At 35.3% G+C, this 23,571-nt stretch overlaps 1 protein-coding gene and 1 long non-coding RNA gene across 2 annotated transcripts; both read right to left on the bottom strand.

The window, feature by feature from the left end:
- Window positions 1-1,190: 1,190 nt before the first annotated feature.
- Window positions 1,191-22,744, bottom strand: LOC144848345 (MAM and LDL-receptor class A domain-containing protein 2-like). Its single transcript, XM_078705064.1, has 34 exons — window positions 22,693-22,744; window positions 21,123-21,266; window positions 20,218-20,595; window positions 19,482-19,661; window positions 18,880-19,233; window positions 17,871-18,002; window positions 17,392-17,526; window positions 16,352-16,510; window positions 15,628-15,893; window positions 14,686-14,773; window positions 14,109-14,282; window positions 13,279-13,430; window positions 12,894-13,086; window positions 12,329-12,472; window positions 11,916-12,184; window positions 11,702-11,786; window positions 11,384-11,605; window positions 10,896-11,152; window positions 10,630-10,717; window positions 10,145-10,324; window positions 9,548-9,898; window positions 9,240-9,383; window positions 8,659-8,924; window positions 8,164-8,329; window positions 7,443-7,583; window positions 6,803-7,084; window positions 6,011-6,244; window positions 5,565-5,824; window positions 4,771-4,999; window positions 4,101-4,357; window positions 3,621-3,789; window positions 2,990-3,139; window positions 1,951-2,231; window positions 1,191-1,448 (listed from the first exon to the last, which is right to left on the bottom strand). The coding sequence occupies exons 1-34, from the start codon at window positions 22,742-22,744 to the stop codon at window positions 1,191-1,193; spliced, it is 6,840 nt and encodes a 2,279-aa protein (XP_078561190.1).
- On the bottom strand, window positions 16,525-17,340 carry LOC144848145 (uncharacterized). The gene is made up of 3 exons (XR_013613828.1): window positions 17,270-17,340; window positions 17,022-17,106; window positions 16,525-16,573 (listed from the first exon to the last, which is right to left on the bottom strand). It is a non-coding gene; the product is annotated as an uncharacterized LOC144848145 (long non-coding RNA).
- Window positions 22,745-23,571: the final 827 nt, after the last annotated feature.

Below are 23,571 nucleotides of genomic sequence, written 5' to 3'. Positions count from 1 at the left end.
CATGTTTAATCAATTGAAACCTAGAAGATAGAAGCATAACTAGAAAGAAAAGTTGTAGTAGATATTTACCAACACTAGTGCCATACATATGATACCAGAAATTAATGCAACGGCTCTGAATAGGTAGGAAAACTTGGCTTGATAACACTGCTCTATCACCAGTTACTCTAGGAGAAGATGTCTCAATGAACATATAATGCCCTTTAGAAGTTCCCAAAGTATGATCAGTTGTTGGACCAGTATATAAACTACCAGTTTCACCACTACCAATAAGCCAATCAAAATCATCTGAGATGTAGTCATTCTCCCAGACGCAGAGATCAGTTTCAAAGTTACAGTCACCAGAACGAGGGCAGTCTCCATCTGTTAGACTGACATCATCGATTGCAATGTCACTTTCAAAGGTAGGTGCATTAGGTCCAATAATACCCTCAAATACAATCTGAAAAGATATTTTCATTCTAAATGTTCAATTAAAATAATAATTTCCACTTTTTAATTACAGTAGAAGCTTGTGGATTGGTCATGGTGATAAAACATATATTTACCCTCGTTTGGACAGTTTCCTCTTGATAGGAGTGTTTTCTTAATAGGGGTGTGCCAAATGAGGGGTTCTACTTAAATACTAATTATTTTCTTTTTTTTTTCCCTTTTAATTAATAATTTTAGTTGCAATTGTTGATCTATTGTTGATAACCGTAATGTTTATGTCCAACTTAATAAAAATGTACAATAATTACCTGAAATGTAGCTAGTGAAGAGATTGTGACCTGTCCAACATGCCAATAATTGCCTTTATCACCAATACTGGTATAGATCGCTGAACCCAACTGATTACCACTCTTTTTGTACACTCTGAAAGTTCCTGCATTTTGCCCAGTCATATGATAAAAGAACTGCAGACATTGGCCGTTGGTTGGTTGATGTACATTGCTAATAAGACGAGCAACCTCATTGGACAGCCTTGGTGTTGAGGATTCCACGTACATGTAGTAGCCTGACAGACAATGAAAAGCAAAAAGACTACAGTATCACTGTTATATTCGAAAATAATTAATAATTCTATTTATTTGCTAGCCTGGATGGAAACATATCCTCTCTAATGACAGAAAGCTTTATTTTTAGGTGGACTGATTTGCAATGAAAAAGAAAAATCAATTCTTTTTTTAAATCTCCAAAAAATATACAAATTAAAAAAATATCATTTTACCTTCTCCGGTTTTATATGAATGATCAGTGGAGGGTCCAGTGTTCTGTGATGGAGTGCTGCCTTTCCTTCTCGTCCAATCAAAATCATCTGTTGTATCTTGTAAATATCCACAAATGACGGGCTCTTCAAAGTTGCAATAATCCATATACGGTACAGTACAATAACCCTCATAGGTCGAGATGTCATCAATGGAAATATCACCACGGTAGTCTAAACCACGTAAACCCTCAAAAACAATCTAATGTAAAGAACATATCTCATTTTTATTGTAAAGGCAAGATGAAATGATGTCACAAAACCATGTAACATGAAAGTAGATTAAACCTGCATGATTTCATAATCTTCTTTATAACAAGCTTTCAAGAAAGGTATTTTTAAATCTCCTGTGGAAAGAAAATAGAGAAGAGATGCATGTTTTAAAACTAAGGCCACCCACCCTATTAAGGGGACACTTTCCTGGTTCCCAAAGGTGTCTCATTAATAGAGGTTCTATTGTAATTCTAAGAGATTGTAAATATTTGTAAAAGTGCTGAAAAAAGGGTCAAAGGCTGGAGAACATAATAGTAATAGGCCTACAGATTGGCTCAGATTTGACAGAATCTTGGCTGAATGGAAACTTATACTAAACTTAAAACATGACTATTCATCAGTATAATAATGTACTTCTATAAAACAAAATTATTATTATGTACCACAAAAAGACTACTTATGAATACTAAATTTGACAAAGAGATGCTTACTTTAAAATTCTGTGTTGATTTCAAATTCACTTGACCAATCTTCCACAGGTTTCCCTGCTCCCCAACCATAGACCAGATTGGGTCAGTGAGCACACCACTAATCTTCTGGTGTATGTTCAACCGGTTAACATGGGTTCCATACATATGATACCAGAATTGAAGACATACAACGTCACCATGTTGGGTAGCATTTTGGCTATAAAATGCAGTGCTTACAATTCTTGCTGTATCGTTTACAATTCTAGGTGATGAGGCCTCAATGTATATGTAATGGCCAGCAGCTGAATAAGTAAAAATACATAATATGACATACTAGATACAAAAACTGGAACTTAAAGGGTTAATAAGATATAAAGCTCTGTCTACACTATCAAACTAGTTTGACACAAAAAGTGGTAGTAATATGACTGATAATATGAGAATCATCATGTCCATATATGAGCACATTATACTTTTTTGATTGTGTAGACAGAGCTGATGTCATATCACTACCCTATTTGGGCACATCAGACTAGTTTGATAGTGTAGACAAAGCTTTACAGTAAAATGTGGGGTTTTTTTATTCCTGAATGACCGTAAAATAAAAATGGTACTGCGTATGATACATTAGCATTCTTGTCACCAATTTATAGAAAGACTGATGAAGAAGCCTATCTGTACGGCGACTGTAGAATGGATCGCAGACATGACATGACTTTTGGACGATATAAGATTGGATTATTATTATCAACCATAATGATAGTTTTTACAGACAATTTATGGGTGAAAAATAAATGTTTTATAACTACTGCAATAAATGTGTACAACAATGATCAGTCTCAAGTTATTGTACATCAAAGGTTTTTCCATGTAAATTTGTTTTTAGCAATTAAAGAAATACAGAAATACAAATACATTGTGTAGTGAAATGTGAATCCCATCATTTCTCTTCTGTGTGTATGTCAACCACATCCAATTAAGTTTATTTATTAATGAACTGAATGTCCATATAGCATAAAGATGTATTGTAGATAACTTTTAAAATGAGGTGACATCTTACCTGTTCCAAGGGTGTGGTCAAAAGCTGGACCAGTATCAATAGTTGCTGTAGATCCAGTTCCAAATGTCCAATCAAAGTCATCATCATTAGCTTGGGTCCATGTGTTACATATTCCACCACTCTCAAAATCACAGTCAACTGGACCAGGGGCTAAGAATATACAACAATTTCAAGTTACCTTTTCTGAAATTGCTAATAAAGTACATATAAATAAACCTATACAGTTTTTTAAATTTTCAATGAGTAAGAAAGATGAGTTGAATTATAATATAAATATTGCCAATTAAATCAAATTGAAGATGGATCATACAAATGATTAGGCAAAGCTTCTTAAATTTTGAAGCCTAGAAACAACAGCTTGTTATCATCTACCTAATGGTGTGACTAGCTAACTTCATACAGCCTCCTTGTGTAATCTTTAATCTTCATTAACTTAATTTTGTTTTGGATTTAAGTGCTTATAAAAATCAGCCATTCATTCAAAGATTATAGATAAAGCACTGTCTACACTATCAAACTAGTTTAACAAAAAAAAGTATGACATCATCGTGTACATATACGGGCACATCACATAAAGTTTGATAGTGTAGACAGAGCTTTAAATAAATCTTCACAAACTGAATTATCTTACGTGGAGTGGGTACAGGCTTAATTGTAGAACCTTGTGTTGGTGCTAGAGTAGTGAATCCAGGCTGTACGGCATTGTATGGGTGACCACCGCAGACACCTACAGTGAATGTGACATCATCAATGGCTATGTCACCACTATACCCACTTCCCCTTACAGCAACAAACACCATCTGAAAATAAATTATTTATAAACTATGCAAAGGATAAATGTGAAACACTAATTTCTATTTTGCTTCATAAGCCAACTAAATGATACTGAATAAAGCAATCAAGTAATTTTTGCTGATCTCCCTTGCTAAGCATCATTCAGTACTAACAACGCAATATTTTAACATTTCAACATAAAATTAAATGCAGTAGAGCCCTTTTTTGATATAGTCAGCACAGATACACATACATATATTATAAACAGGATGACTATACAATGTTGTGTATACAGATCATATACATATCAGATTATTTATAATCCAAAACTACTCACCCTAAATTGCTTAGCATAGTGAACCCCGATAGATGCATCCCACCACTGGTTGCCTTGGTTATTTGAAAGGTCCCATAACAGGGTCTCTGTTTTCCCATCGGTAAGTACCACCTGAAGTTTACCAATATCAACACCATACATGTGGTACCAGAAATGGAAACATCGTCCATTTGAAGCTGTTGCTGGGATCAGTTCACTGTTAAGACGTGCTGTGCTGTTCTCTACCGTACTGCTTGCATCAATGTACATGTAGCTTCCTAAAATCAAATAAAATAAAGAGAACTAAATATGTGGTACTTTGACTAAGGTACTAATTTTTTTATTTTTATTCCATGATAGTTTCACATATGAAGAATTGAGAATTCAATAAAACTTTATTATCCCAAACTCTTCGGAAATTTATTTGGTTGTGGCATAGTGAACTATACTATCTCTATGGTTGTGGTATACAAAGATTCATAAAACATTTAAAAAGCACACAAAAATGCAAGCAAAAGCACAACAATCATAATAAAATAAAAATGTTAAAATTCACGAGAAACAAATAGCACACTAATAAAATCAGGTTCATATTGAATGAGAAGATATCTGATAATAATGTAGACAGTGGTACAACATGAATGTTCTAAACAGGATACTTTACAACCAAAACGATGAGTAGGTTTAGTACCTTTATCTGTTGCAGTAGTATGGTCAATAGCTGGCCCAGTACCAATAGAAGATGTACTACCAGTCCCTTTAATCCAATCAAAATCATCAGCTACGTCATTAGACCAGGCACAGAAACCAGACTCAAAATCGCAATGGCTTGGATCTGGACAGCTGTAGCCAAGGAGTTTGACGTCATCAACTGCAATATCACCAGTGTAACTACTGCCTACAATTCCTTCAAATACAATCTGGAACAAAAAATGTTGGGCATCACAAACATTATTTATCCTGAGGACGATCAAAGTATATTGATCGAAACGTCGAGAAACTCAACAGTTCTTTTCAGAACTAATACACGTGGTGTACCGCAAACTTTATATCATAACATTCGATTTCGCCATGCAAACCTTCAAACAATATATAATTTATCATGTTACAAAACATCAATCTAGACCAGATGTTCAAGACACACTTATCACACACAACCTTTTGCATGTGTTGACATCATGTCAGGATCTGCCCCAGGCCTCAGTAAAATTATAAAAAATACAGTCACATTGCAAGATGGAAAGTTCACCACTTTGTAGTCTCTGACCATTTCCCTTTCCCTTCTATTTAAACTTTCAAAATGTAATGTACTTTAAAACTTTTCTGTACATCAAAACAGTTCAAAAAGTACAGAAAAGCGATAAAACGCATAGTGATACCGGACCGACAGACGACTTAAAAAATGGATCTGTCATTGGTTTACCTTGCCACTGGGCATATAGTAAAAAAGTAAAAAGATTTGATCATGGAGTAATGATTTGATACCTGGAAATCTTCTGTAGTGAATACATTAACTCTTGCACCACGCCAACTGTTTCCCTGATCTGTGCTAAGACTCCACACAGGAGTTCCCATACCACCACTAGCTGTCTTGTAGAACAGGTTCAAAGTGCCAATACTGGTGCCATACATGTGATAGTAAAACTCCAGACACTCGCTAGTGGTCTGGGCATTCAATGGTGACTGGAACAAGGCATTGTCCCCTTTCACACGTGGTGAAGATGTCTCAATGTAAACATAGTAACCTACATGGAGATAAGGATATAAAAAAAGTAATAGGCAGCTTATGACTTTATTTAATAATAAAAGAGGGATTGGCCATTCACCACAAATTGTGACTTGAGACAATCAAGCATGCATGATCTAGTTAGTTGTAATTAAACATAATTCAATTTGGAATCAAATTAAGCTTCATATATAAGAAAACAAACCTTTATTGGTCCCATATGTGTGATCATTCTGAGGTCCTGTGCTAGTACTAGATGTAGAACCAGTCTGACGGATCCAATTGAAGTTGTCACCGGCAATATTGGACCAACCACAAATGGCAGTATCTTCAAATGTGCAGTCAGAATTACCAATTGCAGGGGGTCCTGTATTGCTGTTACAGTCACCATCTAAGAGGATGATGTCATCCAATGCGATGTCACCAAAATAACTTGAACCTTAAGCATAATTTATTATTTTGTAATTTGATAGAATAGAATACAGATTTATATAATGGCATCCCTTAATTTAAGACTTCCCACTACAATTCCAGTCATTTTGATACCCCATGTGTATGGATATGTTCAATAGAATTTAGAAATAATTTATATAACAAACACAGCCTAAATTGTGGTCATCATATTGGATCAAAGATGACTAATAACTTTCAAATGTAAATACAATTTGTGCAATAGCAATTACAGTATAATAACAATTCTTTATTTGTACACTTATTTTAAGATTGGCAAATACATATAACATATAAAAAACATATTAAAATATTAAAAACATAAGTAAATAAATAAAGTATAATGAGCAAGCAAACATACACATGGAAACATATCAAAGCTCTGTCTACAATATCAAACTTTATGTGACAAAAAAAAATGTGATGTGCCCATATATGAACATTATGATGTCATATCACTACCATACTTGAAAATATCACTACCATATGTGGGCACATCACACTATTGTAGACAGTGCTTTATAATAAAGATAAAGTTTTGTCTTACCACGAACACCCTCAAACACCACCTCTTCAAACCCTCCATCTGGTACATCTACAAGGGCTTCAAGCCATTTGTCACCCTGTGTTTGTGATTTACTCCAAATTGGTGTACCAAGTTGGCCAAACTTTTGGAAGTATACATTCAGAGTATCTACAGTTGAGCCGTACATGTGGTACCAAAAGTTAAGGCATTTCTTTGAGGTAATCGTCATGGAAGGTGTGGAGATTAGAGCTTTATCGCCTAAAAGGCGAGGTGATGAGGTCTCAATGTAAATATAGTATCCAACTGAAAAATTAAGACAAATATATTCACAAACAAAACAAGACAAAATTGTATTACACCAAAGACAAATTACTGAAAAAATGACTTGGTTATCAGTGGCTGGATTTTAGATCAGGTTATTTTTTAGTAAAGTTTTACCTTATAATAATTTAGGCATAAGAGCACAGAGACTAGACTGTGAATATTGTTTACAACTTGCGACAGCCTAAGGCCTACGATCTACTGTATGTACAGTGTGCCATTGGAATCTAGAATACAATATGCAACCTGTGCTGAGGAATTGGGTGAGGAGAGCATCCCCAAGTTCGCTATTGTCATGTTGAATGTTGATAAATCATTGCAGTTTCCATTTTGTACTTACATCCAGTTGTATGATCAGTTACTGGTCCTGTTTGAGTAGAGTATGTGCTACCTTGCTGTCTTGTCCAGTCAAAATCATCAGTCGTCAGCTGTGTGTAACCGCATATACCCAACTCAAAATCACAATCAATCAAGCTTGGAGCTGCAAAAAAAGTGATATAAACCAAATTTAATAATTTCATGTACTGTGGTTTTAATGCAGTGTTGAGTGTAATGTTCTTTTATCATTTTTATACTGTATATATATATATATTTTTATTTGGTCCTTAGACTTGTTTCTGGGGTTCTTCTGTTGGTGAATTGAGCAGTAAACTGGGAGACGACTTCTACTCTTTTCGAAGGGTGTACTGCATTCTTTAACAAGCCCATGAGCTCATTACATTCATGAGCCACTGGAACAACATCTACATGTATTTTTTATTCAACTAGTTAGAACACATGGAGAGTGACGATGGGATTCATAGTGTGGTGAAACAAATGCAACCTATGATCAATTAAAACAGTTCAGCGTGGAGGCCTGGGTACATAATTTGCCAAAAATCTGGGGTGGGATAGTACTTGGATCAAATTAACAATGGATTTAACAAAGCCTTGTTCCTGAATTTAGCCTAAATTACGGAGACTATATTCGGGCATGGGTTTATTCTACTTGGTCATATACGGTACTTATCTATTGCAGGCTTACAATGTTAATAATTCTGTTTTATCTTTAGTCATCTTACCTACAGTACCAGCATTCACAGTAGTTTTGACGGTAACAGGTGGTGCAGGTGTAACAGGTGCTGCAATCTGTGGAATCACTGCACATGGACTCGCTCCATCAAGTACCAAGTCATCGATAGCAATATCACCTGCGTTGCCATTTCCAACTTCTGCTATTATTACAATCTGACAAAGACATTATTCTTAAGTTTTAAACAAAAGTCTTAAGCTCTGTCTACACTATCAAACTAGCGTGATCTGCCTAAATATGGTAGTGATATGAAGTCATTCTGTCCAAATATATGTCCTATCCCAAACATAAAGTTTGATAGTGCTTTATAGACACTCACTACTATACATATATAGATTCAAGGTTGGTCGTGGTCCGTGTTCAGTATTAGTAGTGGTATTACTTTGCTCTGAAGGAATGTTACTGAATTTTATACAAAAGAATTCTTTGCTCAGAAAACGGCATTAATCAATTTATCCAGGTAAGTGATCAGAAATAAACTTACCTTGTGTTGAAGAGAAGACTCAATCTTGACCTGTGCCATTAGCCACTGATCGCCCTGGTTACTGTGAATTTCCCACTTGGTTTCAGATTGGAAAACCTGTCCATCCCAGTAATCGAGTTCAACTATCAGTTTGCCAGCTGAGATGCCATACATGTGGTACCAGAAATGGAAGCATGTATCAGTGGTGGTTGCATCAAATGATTTACTCATTAAATATGCACGGTCGCCGGGGTAACGACCTGTTGCGTCAACAAATAAGTATGTTCCTGAAAAATAGCAAAATAAAAAGAATAGTTTTTTAGTTTACTGAAAATATGATTGGGACTAAAAATATTTTTTTTAGCACACATGGATTTATAGGAACATAAACAGGTTATTGCATTTAACCGTGATGTGCAAATGTTCCGATGTGTATCGCCCTCTCTCAAATCTGTAGAATAACTGTCACAACACTCAATAGTGAAAAAAATTGTCAATACAAGATTTGTGTCATTAAAAATGGAAAAAAAGTATCATAGTATGGTCATGTAATAATACAATAAGAAAACAGTTAAAACAAAGCAGGTTCATTTCATACTTACCATTGACACCAAAAGTGTGGTCGACACTTGGACCAGTGTATATGGTATCAGTTGAACCACTTCCTTCTATCCAATCAATGCTATCAGCACTGTAACCATTCACATTACCCCATGTACACATACCATCTTCAAAGTCACATGATCCTTTACAAAAACAATAAGCAAGTGTAACAGTCCAAGAAAACAAACTTATTAAAACCAGAAACTCTAATAAACATTATAAAAGTCAAAAATTCAAATACTTCTATACTAACAAGGTTTGTTAACTAAAGGCAAAAATGCATTGCTCCAACTGTATTACGACTAACCTGAATTTGGACAAGCGCCCTCTCTGATGGTAACATCATCAATCGCAATATCACCTCTCGCATCATTCCCTGTAATTCCTTCAAACACTACTTCAAAGTCTGCTTCAGCCGTAAGACTCAATTGATCTATGTTCCATATATTCCCTTCATTGGATGCCTTTGACCAGAGGACTGACGAGACGATACCATTCTTTTGTTGGTAAATATTCAGAGAACCAATGTTAGGCCCATACATATGGTACCAGAACTCCAGGCAAACACTGCCTGCTCTGGCCTTGTAAGTAGGCGAGTAAAGCTGGGCTACGTCACCATTTGTTCGTGGTGTTGATGTTTCTATGTACATGTAATGGCCTGAAATAATATAAAAACAAAACAACAAACATTTGTTTAGTAAACCATATTTAAGATCACTTAAACTAAAAATATCTATGTCTGTTTGTTAGTTTCTAGCTCTAGTAGTTGGTGTAGTTGGTGTACAGTATCTTTTTTTTTCAGTAGACCTTATCAGTGACCTTATGTCTACTCCATTTTTCTTTGAGGGGTGTCCATTTTAAAATAATGGCAATGGCAGTACAGGTATGATTCTCACAAACATACCATATCCAGTTCCATAAGTGTGATCGTTGGCTGGGCCTGTGTCTGTTGAAGTTGTTGCACCATAGCCTCTGGTCCAATCAAAATCATCACCAGCACTCTGACGAAATCCACATAAGAGTTCAGACTCAAAGTCACATGTTGCAGAGAATGGTAAGGCTGTTGGAGCTAGCGTAGCAACAACTAAATATGAAGAAAGACAAATGATAAACTATAAGGGCACAAACCTCCACTTAGGCATATGAAAATAGAATAACATGTTCCCATGATACATCTATATGAAACCATCATTTAAAATCTTATGAAAATAACTTTTTGAGTAATCCTAACAAATATAGAATGAAACCAACAAACACACACATTTGATTGACCTCGTAACTTGGGTTTCTCAGTCTGCCATCCATTTGTCATTACTCATTGATCGTACTATAATATGTTTTGTCACACAAAGAACAGAGCGTATAATACATTAATATTTAAAATCTTACTTGGAGGACAAGCGCCATCAAGCAGAAGAAGGTCGTCAATTGCGATGTCACCGTAAAAGTCACTCCCTCTGATACCTTCAATTACAATCTGTTAAAGAAATAAACAAGCAATAAATAATGAATGAATACATAAGTTGCCAAAAGCTTTCTCACTACTATAATTTTAAAATCAATATATTTTTTCCTTTCTTATTTGGAGTTAGTTTTTATACTGTTAGGTTTTCTCAAATATACAAATGTATTAACTCCATAAAATGATTACATACCAAATAACTACTAGATGTTGAAATTGTGACCTGACCCTCAAGCCAGATATCACCCTGAGCTCCTGTTTTGCTCCAAGTTGGGCTTGGCAGTGATGGCCCAGCCTGTATGTATACGTTAAGAGTGTCAACATGTTGTCCATACATGTGGTACCAGAAACGGAAACACTTGTTGCCTGATGCAATGCTTAAGCTGCTTAGTTGGGCATTTTCTCCAGGCAGTCTTGGGCTAGATGTTTCTATGTACATATAGTATCCCTCTGAAAATAATAAATAAATAATGATGATATAAAGTTTTGCGGTATTAGTTCTGAAAAGAACTTTTGAGTTTCTCGCCGTTTAGATCAACATGCTTTGATCGTCCTAAGGAGTGAGAATGCGGAAAGTCCAGGAAGCTTGGAATATAATAATGTTGTTATTTATAAAAATTGTTGTAACCTTTTGTAATCTATTTCTTCTAATTAATGGTAATACTGCAATGGTTAACTTACTTCCAGTTGTGTGATCAAACCGTGGCCCTGTCGAATCAGAGGCAGTATTTCCTCGTGCTCTTGTCCAATCAAATACATCAGTTTGGACCTGAGTCCATGCACAAATGTCGGTATCAAAGTCGCAGTCAACAGGACTTGTGTAAAACGTTGGTGGCGCAAATGTTGGACCAGGTGTTGGGGTTACAATTGGTATTACTGGTGGAGTAGCTCCAGATGGTAAAACTATAAAAAAAAACATATAAAAAGATATTTATATGACGGAAAGTAAGAATATAAATTGAAGAACCTAAATAAGTATTCTTTGTTTTTAATACTTACTGCCACAAGCTGAATCAGAGAATGTGATGTCATCAAGGGCAATATCACCAAGGTAACCAGAACCAACCAATCCTTCTAAAATGATCTATTTAGAAAACACAGGCTGACAAAGTTAAACTGAATCTCTTTTAATGTAGATGTACAAACATGACAGTACTGATAATGATACAATAACCTCAGATTACTATGTACTGTAGTTAAATTAAAAGCTTACCATGTAGTTGAAAGAACTAACAATAGGCACTTGGCCTTGCAACCACTGGTCCCCGTCATCATTGCCATACTCCCATATTAGCTGAGGGCTAATTGATTCTGGTAACAATTTCTGATAGACACGCAGCTTTCCGATGTTCCCGCCATTCATGTGATACCAGAATTTAAGACATCTGCCTGATGAGGATGTTGGAGAGAAAGGCTGACTGTATAGTTGTGCGGAGTCATCAAGTTTTCTTGGTGAAGAAGATTCAATGAAGAGATAAATACCTAAAAGGAAAGCATGTGATAAGCTTTGTGTAAGTATTGATTTTAGAATTTGATGATATTTTTACAATTCTCAATGCTTTTCAACTATTGACTGCATAATAAAACACACACCCACACACACAAAAAATACTGCTATGGCCATACCTTGTGGAGTGCCTTTTGTGTGGTCAACACTTGGTCCAGTCCCACTACTGACTGTACCACCATTTCCAAGTGACCAATCAAAATCATCTCCACTCCTGCTATTTACCCATGTACACAAGTCATAGTTTTCAAAGTCACACTCGCCTAGAAAATATAAATTTGTACTCATTAGTTTCAGATGCAATTGCACTTAAATATATATTTTTCCCCTGAAAAAAATATTTTTTTTTAAATGTTTTTGTAGAATAATGCCATTTTAATGTCACAAAATAGTTATTCACTTTGACCAAAAATTGGATCTTTTTTTATTAATTTTTATTTTTCATGATTTTTTTTTTTTTTTGGGGAGGGGGGGGTGTGCAATACATCTTTAAGAGAAACATACATGCATGCCAGTCCTTATGGTATTCTGAATGTGTTTTTAACTCTACAATAGAATTTGAGACCCTTTGGATAAGAAAATCTGATTTTGTGAGATTCTACAGTATTCTCTACAGTAATCCCAATGGTGGATTTTAATAATGTTCTGCCCTTAAATGTAGTGCACTCTTTATTAATGGCTTACCTTGTGTGGAGCATGTACCCTGAAAGATATCAACATCGTCAATGGCAATATCACCCTTAGGCCCATCAGCAACAATTGCCTCAAAGTACACTTGGAATGTTGAACTTGCTGTGAATGAGACTGCTGCAGCATTCCACAAGTTACCCAGATTACCATACATCGAGAAAACAGGGTTGCTTAGTTTACCGTTCATCTAAACAAAAGACAATGTATAGTGTAAAATAAGTAATTCTAACATGTGTGTTTGCTATTATGCAATGGTTTTTGTTCTGTAACCGTTCAAAAATTTTATTATAACACTTTTCTAATTGATTTGTACTTAGAAATCTGGACTTTACATTATAGAAAAGAGAGAATATACAAATCTTGTCCACAATTAACATACCATAATATACACATTGAGGTAGCCAACATGGTTGCCATACATGTGGAAGTAGAACTCCAAACACTGGCTTGTTGATGCTGGAAATGTATGGGAATACAGCCAGGCCCTGGTTCCTTTGGTTTGTTCTGATGATGCGATAAACATGTATTTTCCTGGAAAATAATACAATAATACAGAGATGTGAAAACATTTTCATCTGATTTAGTAATGAGATAGAGTTAATGAACAACTGACAATAGAAGATGAATTACATCACCTTACAATAAAAAGTACAAAATACTCTAACTGACTGCTTGACTAAACTGTCTTGATACGTAAGTTATTTTACTGGTTTACAATTCATGAACTCTATCTCATAAATAATACAGAGAATTTAATAAATTTACAACATTATAAATTAATATCCAATCTAAATGTAAATGTAAATGGGGGAATAACCTGTGACTCGCAGCCTACTGGGCTGAATTGTGCACAGGTGTGGACGACACATACCACAACTTTCTACTCCCTAAGGGTCCCTTCGTATTGAGTGCTGCCACCAAACGGCGCTCGTTCGTCTGTCCACAACGACAGGGGCTGAATGGACCAGTACACTGGGGTAACCTGGGTTCTTTAAAATGCACACAAGCCTAAGTCCTTATCCGAGAAGACTTGTTCTACCACCAGAACAATTGTCGATAGTATAGCTATGGTTTGCGGCAGCGCCCCTGCCTTAACCGCTCGGCCACTCGACTCGCGAAACCCAATTAAATCAACCTTTCCCTGATAAACTACCCCAACTCCCAATGATGAATGCCGGCCTAGAGACTCAAGAACTCTGGCTTTTTTACCTGTGTTTGTCCCTGTTGTATGGTCTGTAGATGGACCAGTGTTGATTGTAGAAGTTCCACCACTACCCAGCTTCCAATCAAAATCATCAGATTGAGATTCCTGGTTGTAACCACAGTATGCAGTTCCATATTCAAAGTCACATTGGCCTGGGAATGCGCCAGGACTTGGGGTAACTGTAATAAAATATAAAATAACTTTACACTTAATGTGTGCATGTCGCTATACAGAAATAAACCAGAGAGTCAACTAATAAAGTTGAATATATAATACTACGAAACAAACTCCGAAAAAAGTGAGGCAAGCCAATATGAATAGGCTTGGTAAGTCAACTTGGACTTACTTACTTACAGTAAAAATAAAATAGTTTCATGACCAATCCAGGTCATATCAAGACGAAATTATGAATAAGTATTTAAACTTTATTTGTTCATCTTTTCATATTATCATATAAAGAAATAACTAATATACACAAACCAACAGTGGTTTTGTAGTCTATAGTGAGATACCTACAGTACAAACACTATTGACAATCATATGTGAGTGAATGAACTCATAAAAACAATGTTATAACATTACCTGCTGAACATGGCTTGCTTTCTACGATGATGTCATCAAGAGCAATATCAGCTTGACTACCACTTCCTCTTATTGCTTCAAATACCACCTAAGCAACGAAACATTTAAACAAATGTGATACTGTATATAATAATAATACATATCTTAATTGGTGAGTGAGTGGCCAAGCGAGCCTAAGACAGGGGAACCGTAATATGTAGCCATAACACTGGCAAGGGTTCGAGGCTCACTCGCTCCATGGACCTTGGATAAGGAAAATAAACCGTAGGTCCGGTGTACACAAAATGCTTGTGTGCACTCTAAAGAACCTAATGTAATACATCTTTCGAGATTAGTACCCCAGTGTACTAGTTCACACAGCCACTGTCACACACAACCACTACTTAAAGTAGGCCTTCTAGTTCTGTAGTAATGAATTTGTTGATTCGGAACGTACGACGATGAAGATGAATGCACTAAAGTGGAATAGATGTTAATCACAATATTTTACTCCATAAGGATTACCTCATGTTCTCGGCAGTCATATACCAGTAGCTAAACAATATATACATAGACAGTGTGATATTGTACATCGGGGTCACCCCTACTTTCTCAAAGAATTTACACTGGAACTACGGTTTATAGTCCTTATCCAAGACCAAGTCTCTAACCAAGCCAGTTGTGGACACATTCCACTAAACGGCTATGACGTCCTTGTCTCAAATTCTCATTCATTCATTCATTCATTCACTCTCTTTATATTTTAGAATACTTTTACAGAACCATAGTAATTTGCTGTATTTCAGGAATGTACAGTTATGAAGCTTAATAAGCTTCATAACTATACAGTAATATAATATATTACTGTATATCTTATTCATTATCAATAAGCCTACAACTGGAATACTAATAATAAAACATTCTCATTTTCAAATCTAACTGTTATTTAATTAATTCACTTACATTATATTGGTTGCGAGTAGTCACTGGGATGCTCTCAGTCAACCATTGATCACCCTGTGTCCCTGAACGAGTCCACACGGGAGATCCGATGTTAACTCCAGTTTGAATGTATACATTAAGTGTGCCAATGTCGCTACCATGCATGTGGTACCAGAAGTTCAAGCACATGCCGTTACTGCTAGGACTTATGTTAGCACTTAGGATCCTTGCAACATCTTTGGATGCAGCATCATCAGCTTCTGTGTACAGGTATCTGCCACTTCCAGCTACAACAATGCAAGTATAACAAATTAGTTGCAAACTAAATTATACAAACCAACAGTGGTATTTGTAGTCTATGAGTTAGATACCTACAGTACAAATACTATTGCCATTATTCCTTGGTGCAATATTTTTTGTATTTCGATGTTTTTTAAGGGGCAACTGACTCTTTGAGTTATAGTAATTGTTTTGCTTTAGTTGCCCCTGACCATTGTGCTCTGTTTCTATTCTGTTCTGTATCTGTGTTTTGGTCAAATAAATAAATGAAATGAAAAATAAATGAGAAAATGGACACCTTTCAAAGAATAAATGGAACAATCCAAGTATGTAGCTGGCTGCATAAAAGTCTCCCACATCGGTTATATTTAAATTTCAGTAAGTATTATATGAATATAATAGTAATAGGTAATAGATAAATATAAATTTTATATTTAATATCATTATATTATATTCTTATACATACATGCTCCATGTGTGTGATCATACGATGGACCTGTATTCCGAGAGGGCGTGCTTCCTCTTATCGTCTTCCAATCAAAATCATCTGTTGCATCCTGGGTGTAACTACAAATTCCGGCTTCAAAGTCACAGTTTCCTGGTCCGGACGGAACAACAACATTGGCTGTGGTAGGTTGTATTGTTGATGGGGCAAATGTTGGCAGTGGTACAGCTATGTTTGGTTTTCCTTTATTAAAATGTTAAAACAATTTGAATTATAAAGTAATAACAATCTTCACGAGTCTGCTCATAATTTAAAGCATTAAACTCTGTCTACACTATAAAACTAGTTTGACAAAAAAAATGTGATGTGCCCAAATATGGTAGTGATATGACATCATCATGTCTACTGTATACATTTATTTTCCTACAAAGTTTGATAGTGTAAACAGAGCTTTAGTTACATTTTAATTTCATTACTAAGCATAGCCTACATTATCAAACTTTATGTGACAACAAATGTGATGTGCCCATATATAGACATGATGATGTCATATCACTACCATATTTGGGCACATCACACAGTCTTTTTTGATAGACTAGAAAACTAGGCTTTAAGATTTTACATATACAATAAAAAGTAAAATTCAACCAAAACCCATTGACTTCTGGACAATGATTTGGCTTATAATTACCATCACATGTGGTGCTTCCAAAATGGATGTCATCAACAGCTATATTAGAAAATGTGCCGCTACCAACGGTACCTTCAATAATTATCTGTATAAAAAAATTACTAATAATAAATATTAATAAAATTAATTCTTCACTAGCAAAGAGTCCACAAATGAAAGTGCATTGCTAGTATTAGCAGAGACACTCTACTGAGCAAAATAAAGAACGTATAACACAAAGCTTATTTACAGCATTGTTGATAGATTACCTTATAGTCATCATCTTGCCGGACAGTCACTTGCCCAAAGTTCCAGTCATTCCCTTGCTCATCTGAGAGTGACCACAGTGTCTTTCGTTGACCATTGACCACCTTGATAATAGAAAGCTGACCAGTATTTCGGCCTTGCATACTGTACCAGAATGAAAAACATCTTGCCGTTTTGGGAAGGGCAGTGAAGGTGTTACTACTGAGTGCTGCTGTTTCACCTTGGGTCTGACCATTGATGTCAAGGTATAGATAGTGACCTGTTTATAATAAATACTAATCAATTAGAAAATGGTATACTTTAGTACAAACTATTTAACTGTATGACAATTTTTAAATACGTTTGAATTCCTATTGATAATATTATAGTCAGCAATTAAAGTAGTGAAAGTTTATTTGTTGGGATAGAATTTCCAAATCAGAACAGTTTATTAGGGCCAATTGACGATAACACCCTTGGCTGTACATAATTATATAATTATGGATGGCCAGTAAAAATTTGGGCAAGTTATAAAATTGGTGGGCCACCCCTGTGTTTTAGTAAGGAGGAAAATAGCGTTACCCCCAGTAACTGGCGTATATTGTTCTTTAATTTTAAACTCACCAGATCTAGTACCAAATGTATGGTCTACATCTGGTATTGAAGTAAATGTTGGTTGTATACGAATCCAATCAAAATCATCTGTACCAGCATCATTTTTCCAAGTGCAAAAATCCGACTCAAAATTACAATCACCTAGTAGTAGAAAACATGAATATTGAATTACAAAATCAAATACAGTGAGTTTAAAAATACCTTTGTTGTGGGTATACATAAAATAATATTTCATTCTTATATAGCGCAAATAAGCAGTTGCCATTTTTTGGCCAGCCATAAATTAAAATGCAAAGCTGACCATGAATAAATTATTGACCATGGCCGGGTTGGGCTAGGTAGGGCATATATATTATGAGGTAAAACTAATCCAATGTACACGCACGGTAAACATTTTGCGAGGCAAACCCATTCATTCGATAACCTAGGTCTACCTAGCGACCGAGCGAGGCCGTTGTGCTCAAGAAGTAAATACTTCACTACTTACTTCACCTCACTGCCTCAGCCTGGCCTGCTGCGCTAGCCTAGCTAGGACCTACTTTAGCCTAAGTTGAGTTTAGTTAGCCTAGAACATATTTAATTTAGTGTACATTAGCTTATTATGCTCTATGACAACTTACCGACACACAACCTTGAGAATAGTTAAGAATAATTATAATATTAATGTTTAAATACTGTAATTTGCAGAAGATTTTACTTTGATAAACAAAAGGGGTTTTAAGTGTTTGAGGTCATGTGACGTAAAAAGTTTGTTTGACTTAACTTTAATGAGGGCGCGCTGGTAATTTTAAGCAGAGACATTAATTTGTTTAAGTCCACTGCACATACATTAATACACTTGATTCATTTTTAAGTGCTAAGAGTTATGTACTGGCAAAAGTATAATTAGTTTAGATTTTAGCATAAATTTAAATAAGGTTTATACGAAATTAGTGATTTGTCCAATCAATTAAAATACATTTAAATACATATGGATTAAATTAATACACGAGGGTCAATAACCAGCACCAATACAAACCTTGTGTCAAACATGCTCCTTCAGTGATTCTGACGTCATCTATACCAATATCACCAGTATACCCATTACCTACAGTTCCTTCAAACATAATTTCGTATGCACCAGAAGCTACCACAGAAACTCGACCAAGTATCCAAAAGTTACCCTGATCATCTGATTTGGTCCACGCAGGTGTGCCAACAGTGCCCGTCGATGTATCAACTATATATACATTTAGTCTGTTTACTGATGAACCACTCATATGATAGAACCACTCTATGCACTGCCCGTTTGTGGCTGGGTATGTTGTTGTCCGAAGTCGAGCTGCGTCAGACGTAATTCTTGGGATTGACGTCTCAATGTACATGTAGAATCCTGTAAAGAATTTGAAGCCCACATCACTTATTTTTTCCATAATTTTTCTGTCCAAATCATCATCATTGAATTTCAGAAAATAAAAATAACTATAATCAATCAAGAGAGATTAATTAAGGGACAGTGAAAACGGGCGATTTATCATTTTCCTCGAACAACGTAAAGACCTATTTCTGTTATTGTAAATTTATTAAAATATCATAGTTCCTAGGCCTATAAGAAGATTGATAGTCATAGACGAACCATACCTTTTGAAGTTCCATAAGTGTGATCATACGTTGGTCCCGTACCAGAAGAATCTGTTCCACCAGAAGCTCTCGTCCAATCAAAATCATCCGTCGTGTCTTGCACAAAGTTACAAATTTGTGGATCTTCAAAGTCACATTGAGCAAACGATGGACTGTCACTAGGAGCCGGTGTGACGACAACTGTAATTTTAAAACATTAAGGAAACTTTCATGAGATCCCTACATTTAGTACAAAAGCTGTAGTTCCCAATGTAGACACACTCTCCTTTTTGAAAGGAAACTGCAACAGTCACCAGTCTCTCATCACGGCGCATGAATCGTTTTCGTGGACTACCATCACGACTCATTAGTCGTCTTCGTACAAACGAAAAAATGTGTTTGTCTTATGAATAGTCACACTTGAAGTTAAGATGACAATGGCAAGCCTTACTCTTATGTGAATAACTCAAATTAAACAAAATTAGATAAAATAATCTAACTATAAAAGTATATTCACATTTTTAAAGGAAAGAATTAAAATCGAAGATTAAATGTATCATTGTTTTAATGCTCTGCCGTTTTTCTAAAATAGGTTTACTGGGTGTCAGTTCAATAACATACGCGCGTCATACGCAAATATCGGTTACTTACTTTGAGGGCATAATCCTGAAAATACGCGTCATACGCTAATATCGGTTACTTACTTTGAGGGCATAATCCTGAAAATACGCGTCATACGCTAATATCGGTTACTTACTTTGAGGGCATAATCCTGAAAATATCTGAAAATCATCAAGGGCAATGTCTCCATTGATGCCGTTACCAACAACTCCTTCAAACACCACTTTGAACTGACCACCATACGTCACCTCATCAAGGTCCACTTGTCCCAGAATCCAGTTGTCACCCTGCGTTCCGGTAAATGTGAACACTGGTGAGCCAAGATTCGCTTTAGCACCATCCGATGACACATACATATTGAATGTCCCTATGTTTGAACCATAGCTATGGTGCCAGAAACGAACGCATTTAACGCCTCCCTGGTTTAATGTCACTGGAGGGCCTAGAATTCTGGCCGTGTCACCTGGGACACGCGGTGATGATGCTTCTATGTAGAGGTAATAACCACTACTTGCTGTAGATAATTTAAAATAGACACATTTTATATTAATTTATATAGATTACATAATAAATGTTATCATTATCTTCAATTTATTTTCATCATTTGTACAGTATTACTTATGCTATTTAAATATTAAACAAGAATACCATGCCATTGCCGACACTAAGATACCTCAATAAGAATGTAGTCAGTTGTACCACCAAGGCAATTTAACAACATGAGAGCAAACGGTTTATCTGTGGCTGCGACACAATTAGTTCTATGTCCCATTAATACATCGCGCGCCACCGAGAATATGTACATAATACAAACTGTTGGTATTTGTCGCAGCCAGACATAAGACTAAAGGACTGTTACGAGTTCCTAGCTTGGTATGGTGTCCTGTTGTTAGATTACCTTGGTTGTACACAATTGTTTTTATTTACTACACTGCTGTTATTGTTTCACCGATTTGTTTTCCTTTATTTATAATCATCAATACCACGAATAAATCATACTCCCTTTTTATATAAAATTAAAAAGAATGAAATCGTATATACTTCCTAACGTATGATCCACCGATGGTCCTGTTGTCCCCGTCGTTGAAGGTCCTCTAAGCCTAGTCCAATCAAACACATCATCTCTTAGTTGTTGCCAAGAACAAAAACCATTTTCAAACGTACAGTCAAACTGACCATTGATTTCTGAAAAAAAAGGTTTTTTTCAACAATGTTTATAGAGGATTACCCTTTCCGTTCCCTCGCAGGGGAGCTGATATCCAGGGGCCCTGATATCCAGGAGCCCTCCATTATCAATTTAAAATACAAAAATGAAAATCAGAAAAGTACACCGAGTTTATCAGAAAGGCTAATGATTTAACCTCACGAACCATAAGGGAATCTAAAAACGTGGCATTTTAAAGTTATACAAGTATTAAGTTTTAAGTTCTGTCCATCAACCGGGAACATTTTATACAGGGCCTATTTCAACTAAAGCGGTAGGCATGAGGATGACACGTGGAAAATGATAACAATTTTAATATCATACGTTTGTGTAACCTTTATGTTTACTCTCTGTAGATAATGCATATGGCATATTCCTAATATCGGGAGAGCTACAAAACATTTAATAGTTTCAATTCTATAATTATAAGCATTAAAGAACCTCATAATAAATCTTACAGATGAAAACAAGAACAAATCAAATTTTTAATAGGCAATTTTATAGTTATTTATTTTTGAAACAAGGCCAACAGCCATAAGTCGCGTGCTAAAGCGCATAGTGATACCAGACCGACCAACCGACCGACCGACATAGTGAACTATAGAGTCGCGTCCACGCGACTAAAAACGAAATGAATGAAAATAATAAAAAAGGCATAATAAAACTGTTAATTTTCACGACTTCCATATAGTGGGTTTTTCTCTTATTTTTTAAATTACAATTTTATCAGGTATTCAATTGTTTGTGAACTACTATGATATTAAAATGGTCTAATACAAAAAGGGGTTTTAAATTATTTTATATAATAATTCATCTAAAAACCGATACAACCATTATTACTAAATCGCGTGTTTAATAATGACCCATTACTCAATTCTCTCTTTTCTTAGTAACCTATATCACTTTCGGTAATAATAATATCCAAATATATCATGGTATACTGCTGAAACTTTTGGTTTAGACAAATATGTATGCTTCTACAAAGAATAATTAATATAGGAACAAAAAATATTTACAATATGCAAAATACGTTATTTAAGAACCAAAAACATGAAAAATAAAGATTAATAAAATCAGACTTTGAATAGATTATTGTAGTTTTAGTTAAGTTAATCACTTCCGTAGAAAAAAACGGAACAAATTATTGTTTTCACTTATAAAATGACAAAATAAATGGTTAAATTCAATCAAAAACCCATTGGCTGGTAGCCGATTTGACTATTTTTTGACAGTTTTTTAGGTAAATACATTATTTTTTTCGATCCAATTTTTGGTCAAAGGGGATAACTATTAGGTGACATTAAAATGGCGTATTCAACATAAAATGTTGAAACAATTATTATCAGAGGGACAATACATCTTTAAGTTACAATCGGAATAAATGTGAATTAACATTACATAACTTACCTGTTAAACAGGACAGCAAACCTATCAGAAATACAACCTTACTGAGTGCCATTGTGGACACATGGGTTCGTATTCCAATTACAATAAAACTTAATCTGTACAGTATTTAACTTATTATGCTAATTTACAAATATACAACACTCCTTTTCTTAAAAAGAAGAGGATTTTAAAACCGAAACCCCGACCACTGTATAATATACGTAACAGTCTGTCGGTATCGGAACAATCTGTAACGAGCATAAGTTATAGTTCGCTTTGATATTGCGTACCTAGTACAGAGACGGGGTACGCCAGGTAATTTTTGGGTCACGTGATCTGATTAACACCTCTGATTTGTAGGTAGCAAATCTCTATTTAGCAAAATATTAACTAGAAAGATTAAAATGTGCTGATAATGAGCAGAGAGACATCTCTCACAAGCCACTGTCTTATCTTGTGCTTGTCCTGTAAAGTTCAATATCTACGAGATAACTTCAGCGATTTAGCACCGGGATCTGATTTATCAATCAAAAGTTAGCCGAAAAAGCCTTTAAATTGGTTTAAAGTCAATGGTTTCGTGTAAGCCAGTTTCAAAATAGTCTAAAATATTGTTATTATACCTTAGGTGAAAGTAACTGGTTTGTAAGGCTTCAGATTTTCACCTAAACACTTCTAAACCGTCAACGTCAACGGTGTTATATAAGCATGTGTATCCGAAGTTGACGTAATGAATCAGTAGAATTTGATGTTAAAGAAAGACGAGATCTGTCTTTTCATAGAGTCAGTCCATTCATCCGCATTAACATAAATGATGATGATAATGATGCGGTGGATGATAACTTATGATACTTTATCGTGCTTAGTCTCATTTGAGACTTAGGGAGTGGAGTTGAAAGAGTC

Source organism: Antedon bifida, chromosome 7 (assembly GCF_963402885.1).
Source record: "Antedon bifida chromosome 7, ecAntBifi1.1, whole genome shotgun sequence".
NCBI lineage: Eukaryota > Metazoa > Echinodermata > Crinoidea > Comatulida > Antedonidae > Antedon > Antedon bifida.
This window is presented reverse-complemented; position numbering and strand designations above follow the sequence as displayed.

Bases quoted from the DNA above. Each gene is read 5' to 3' on its own strand.
- LOC144848345 (XM_078705064.1), bottom strand. From the start codon at position 22,744: ATGGCACTCAGTAAGGTTGTATTTCTGATAGGTTTGCTGTCCTGTTTA. The intron at 19,234-19,481 runs GTATGGTTCGTC...AATTCTTTACAG, and splicing joins CACTTATGGAACTTCAAAAG to GATTCTACATGTACATTGAG. The intron at 14,774-15,627 runs GTAAGTGAATTA...TTCGTTGCTTAG, and splicing joins CTACTCGCAACCAATATAAT to GTGGTATTTGAAGCAATAAG.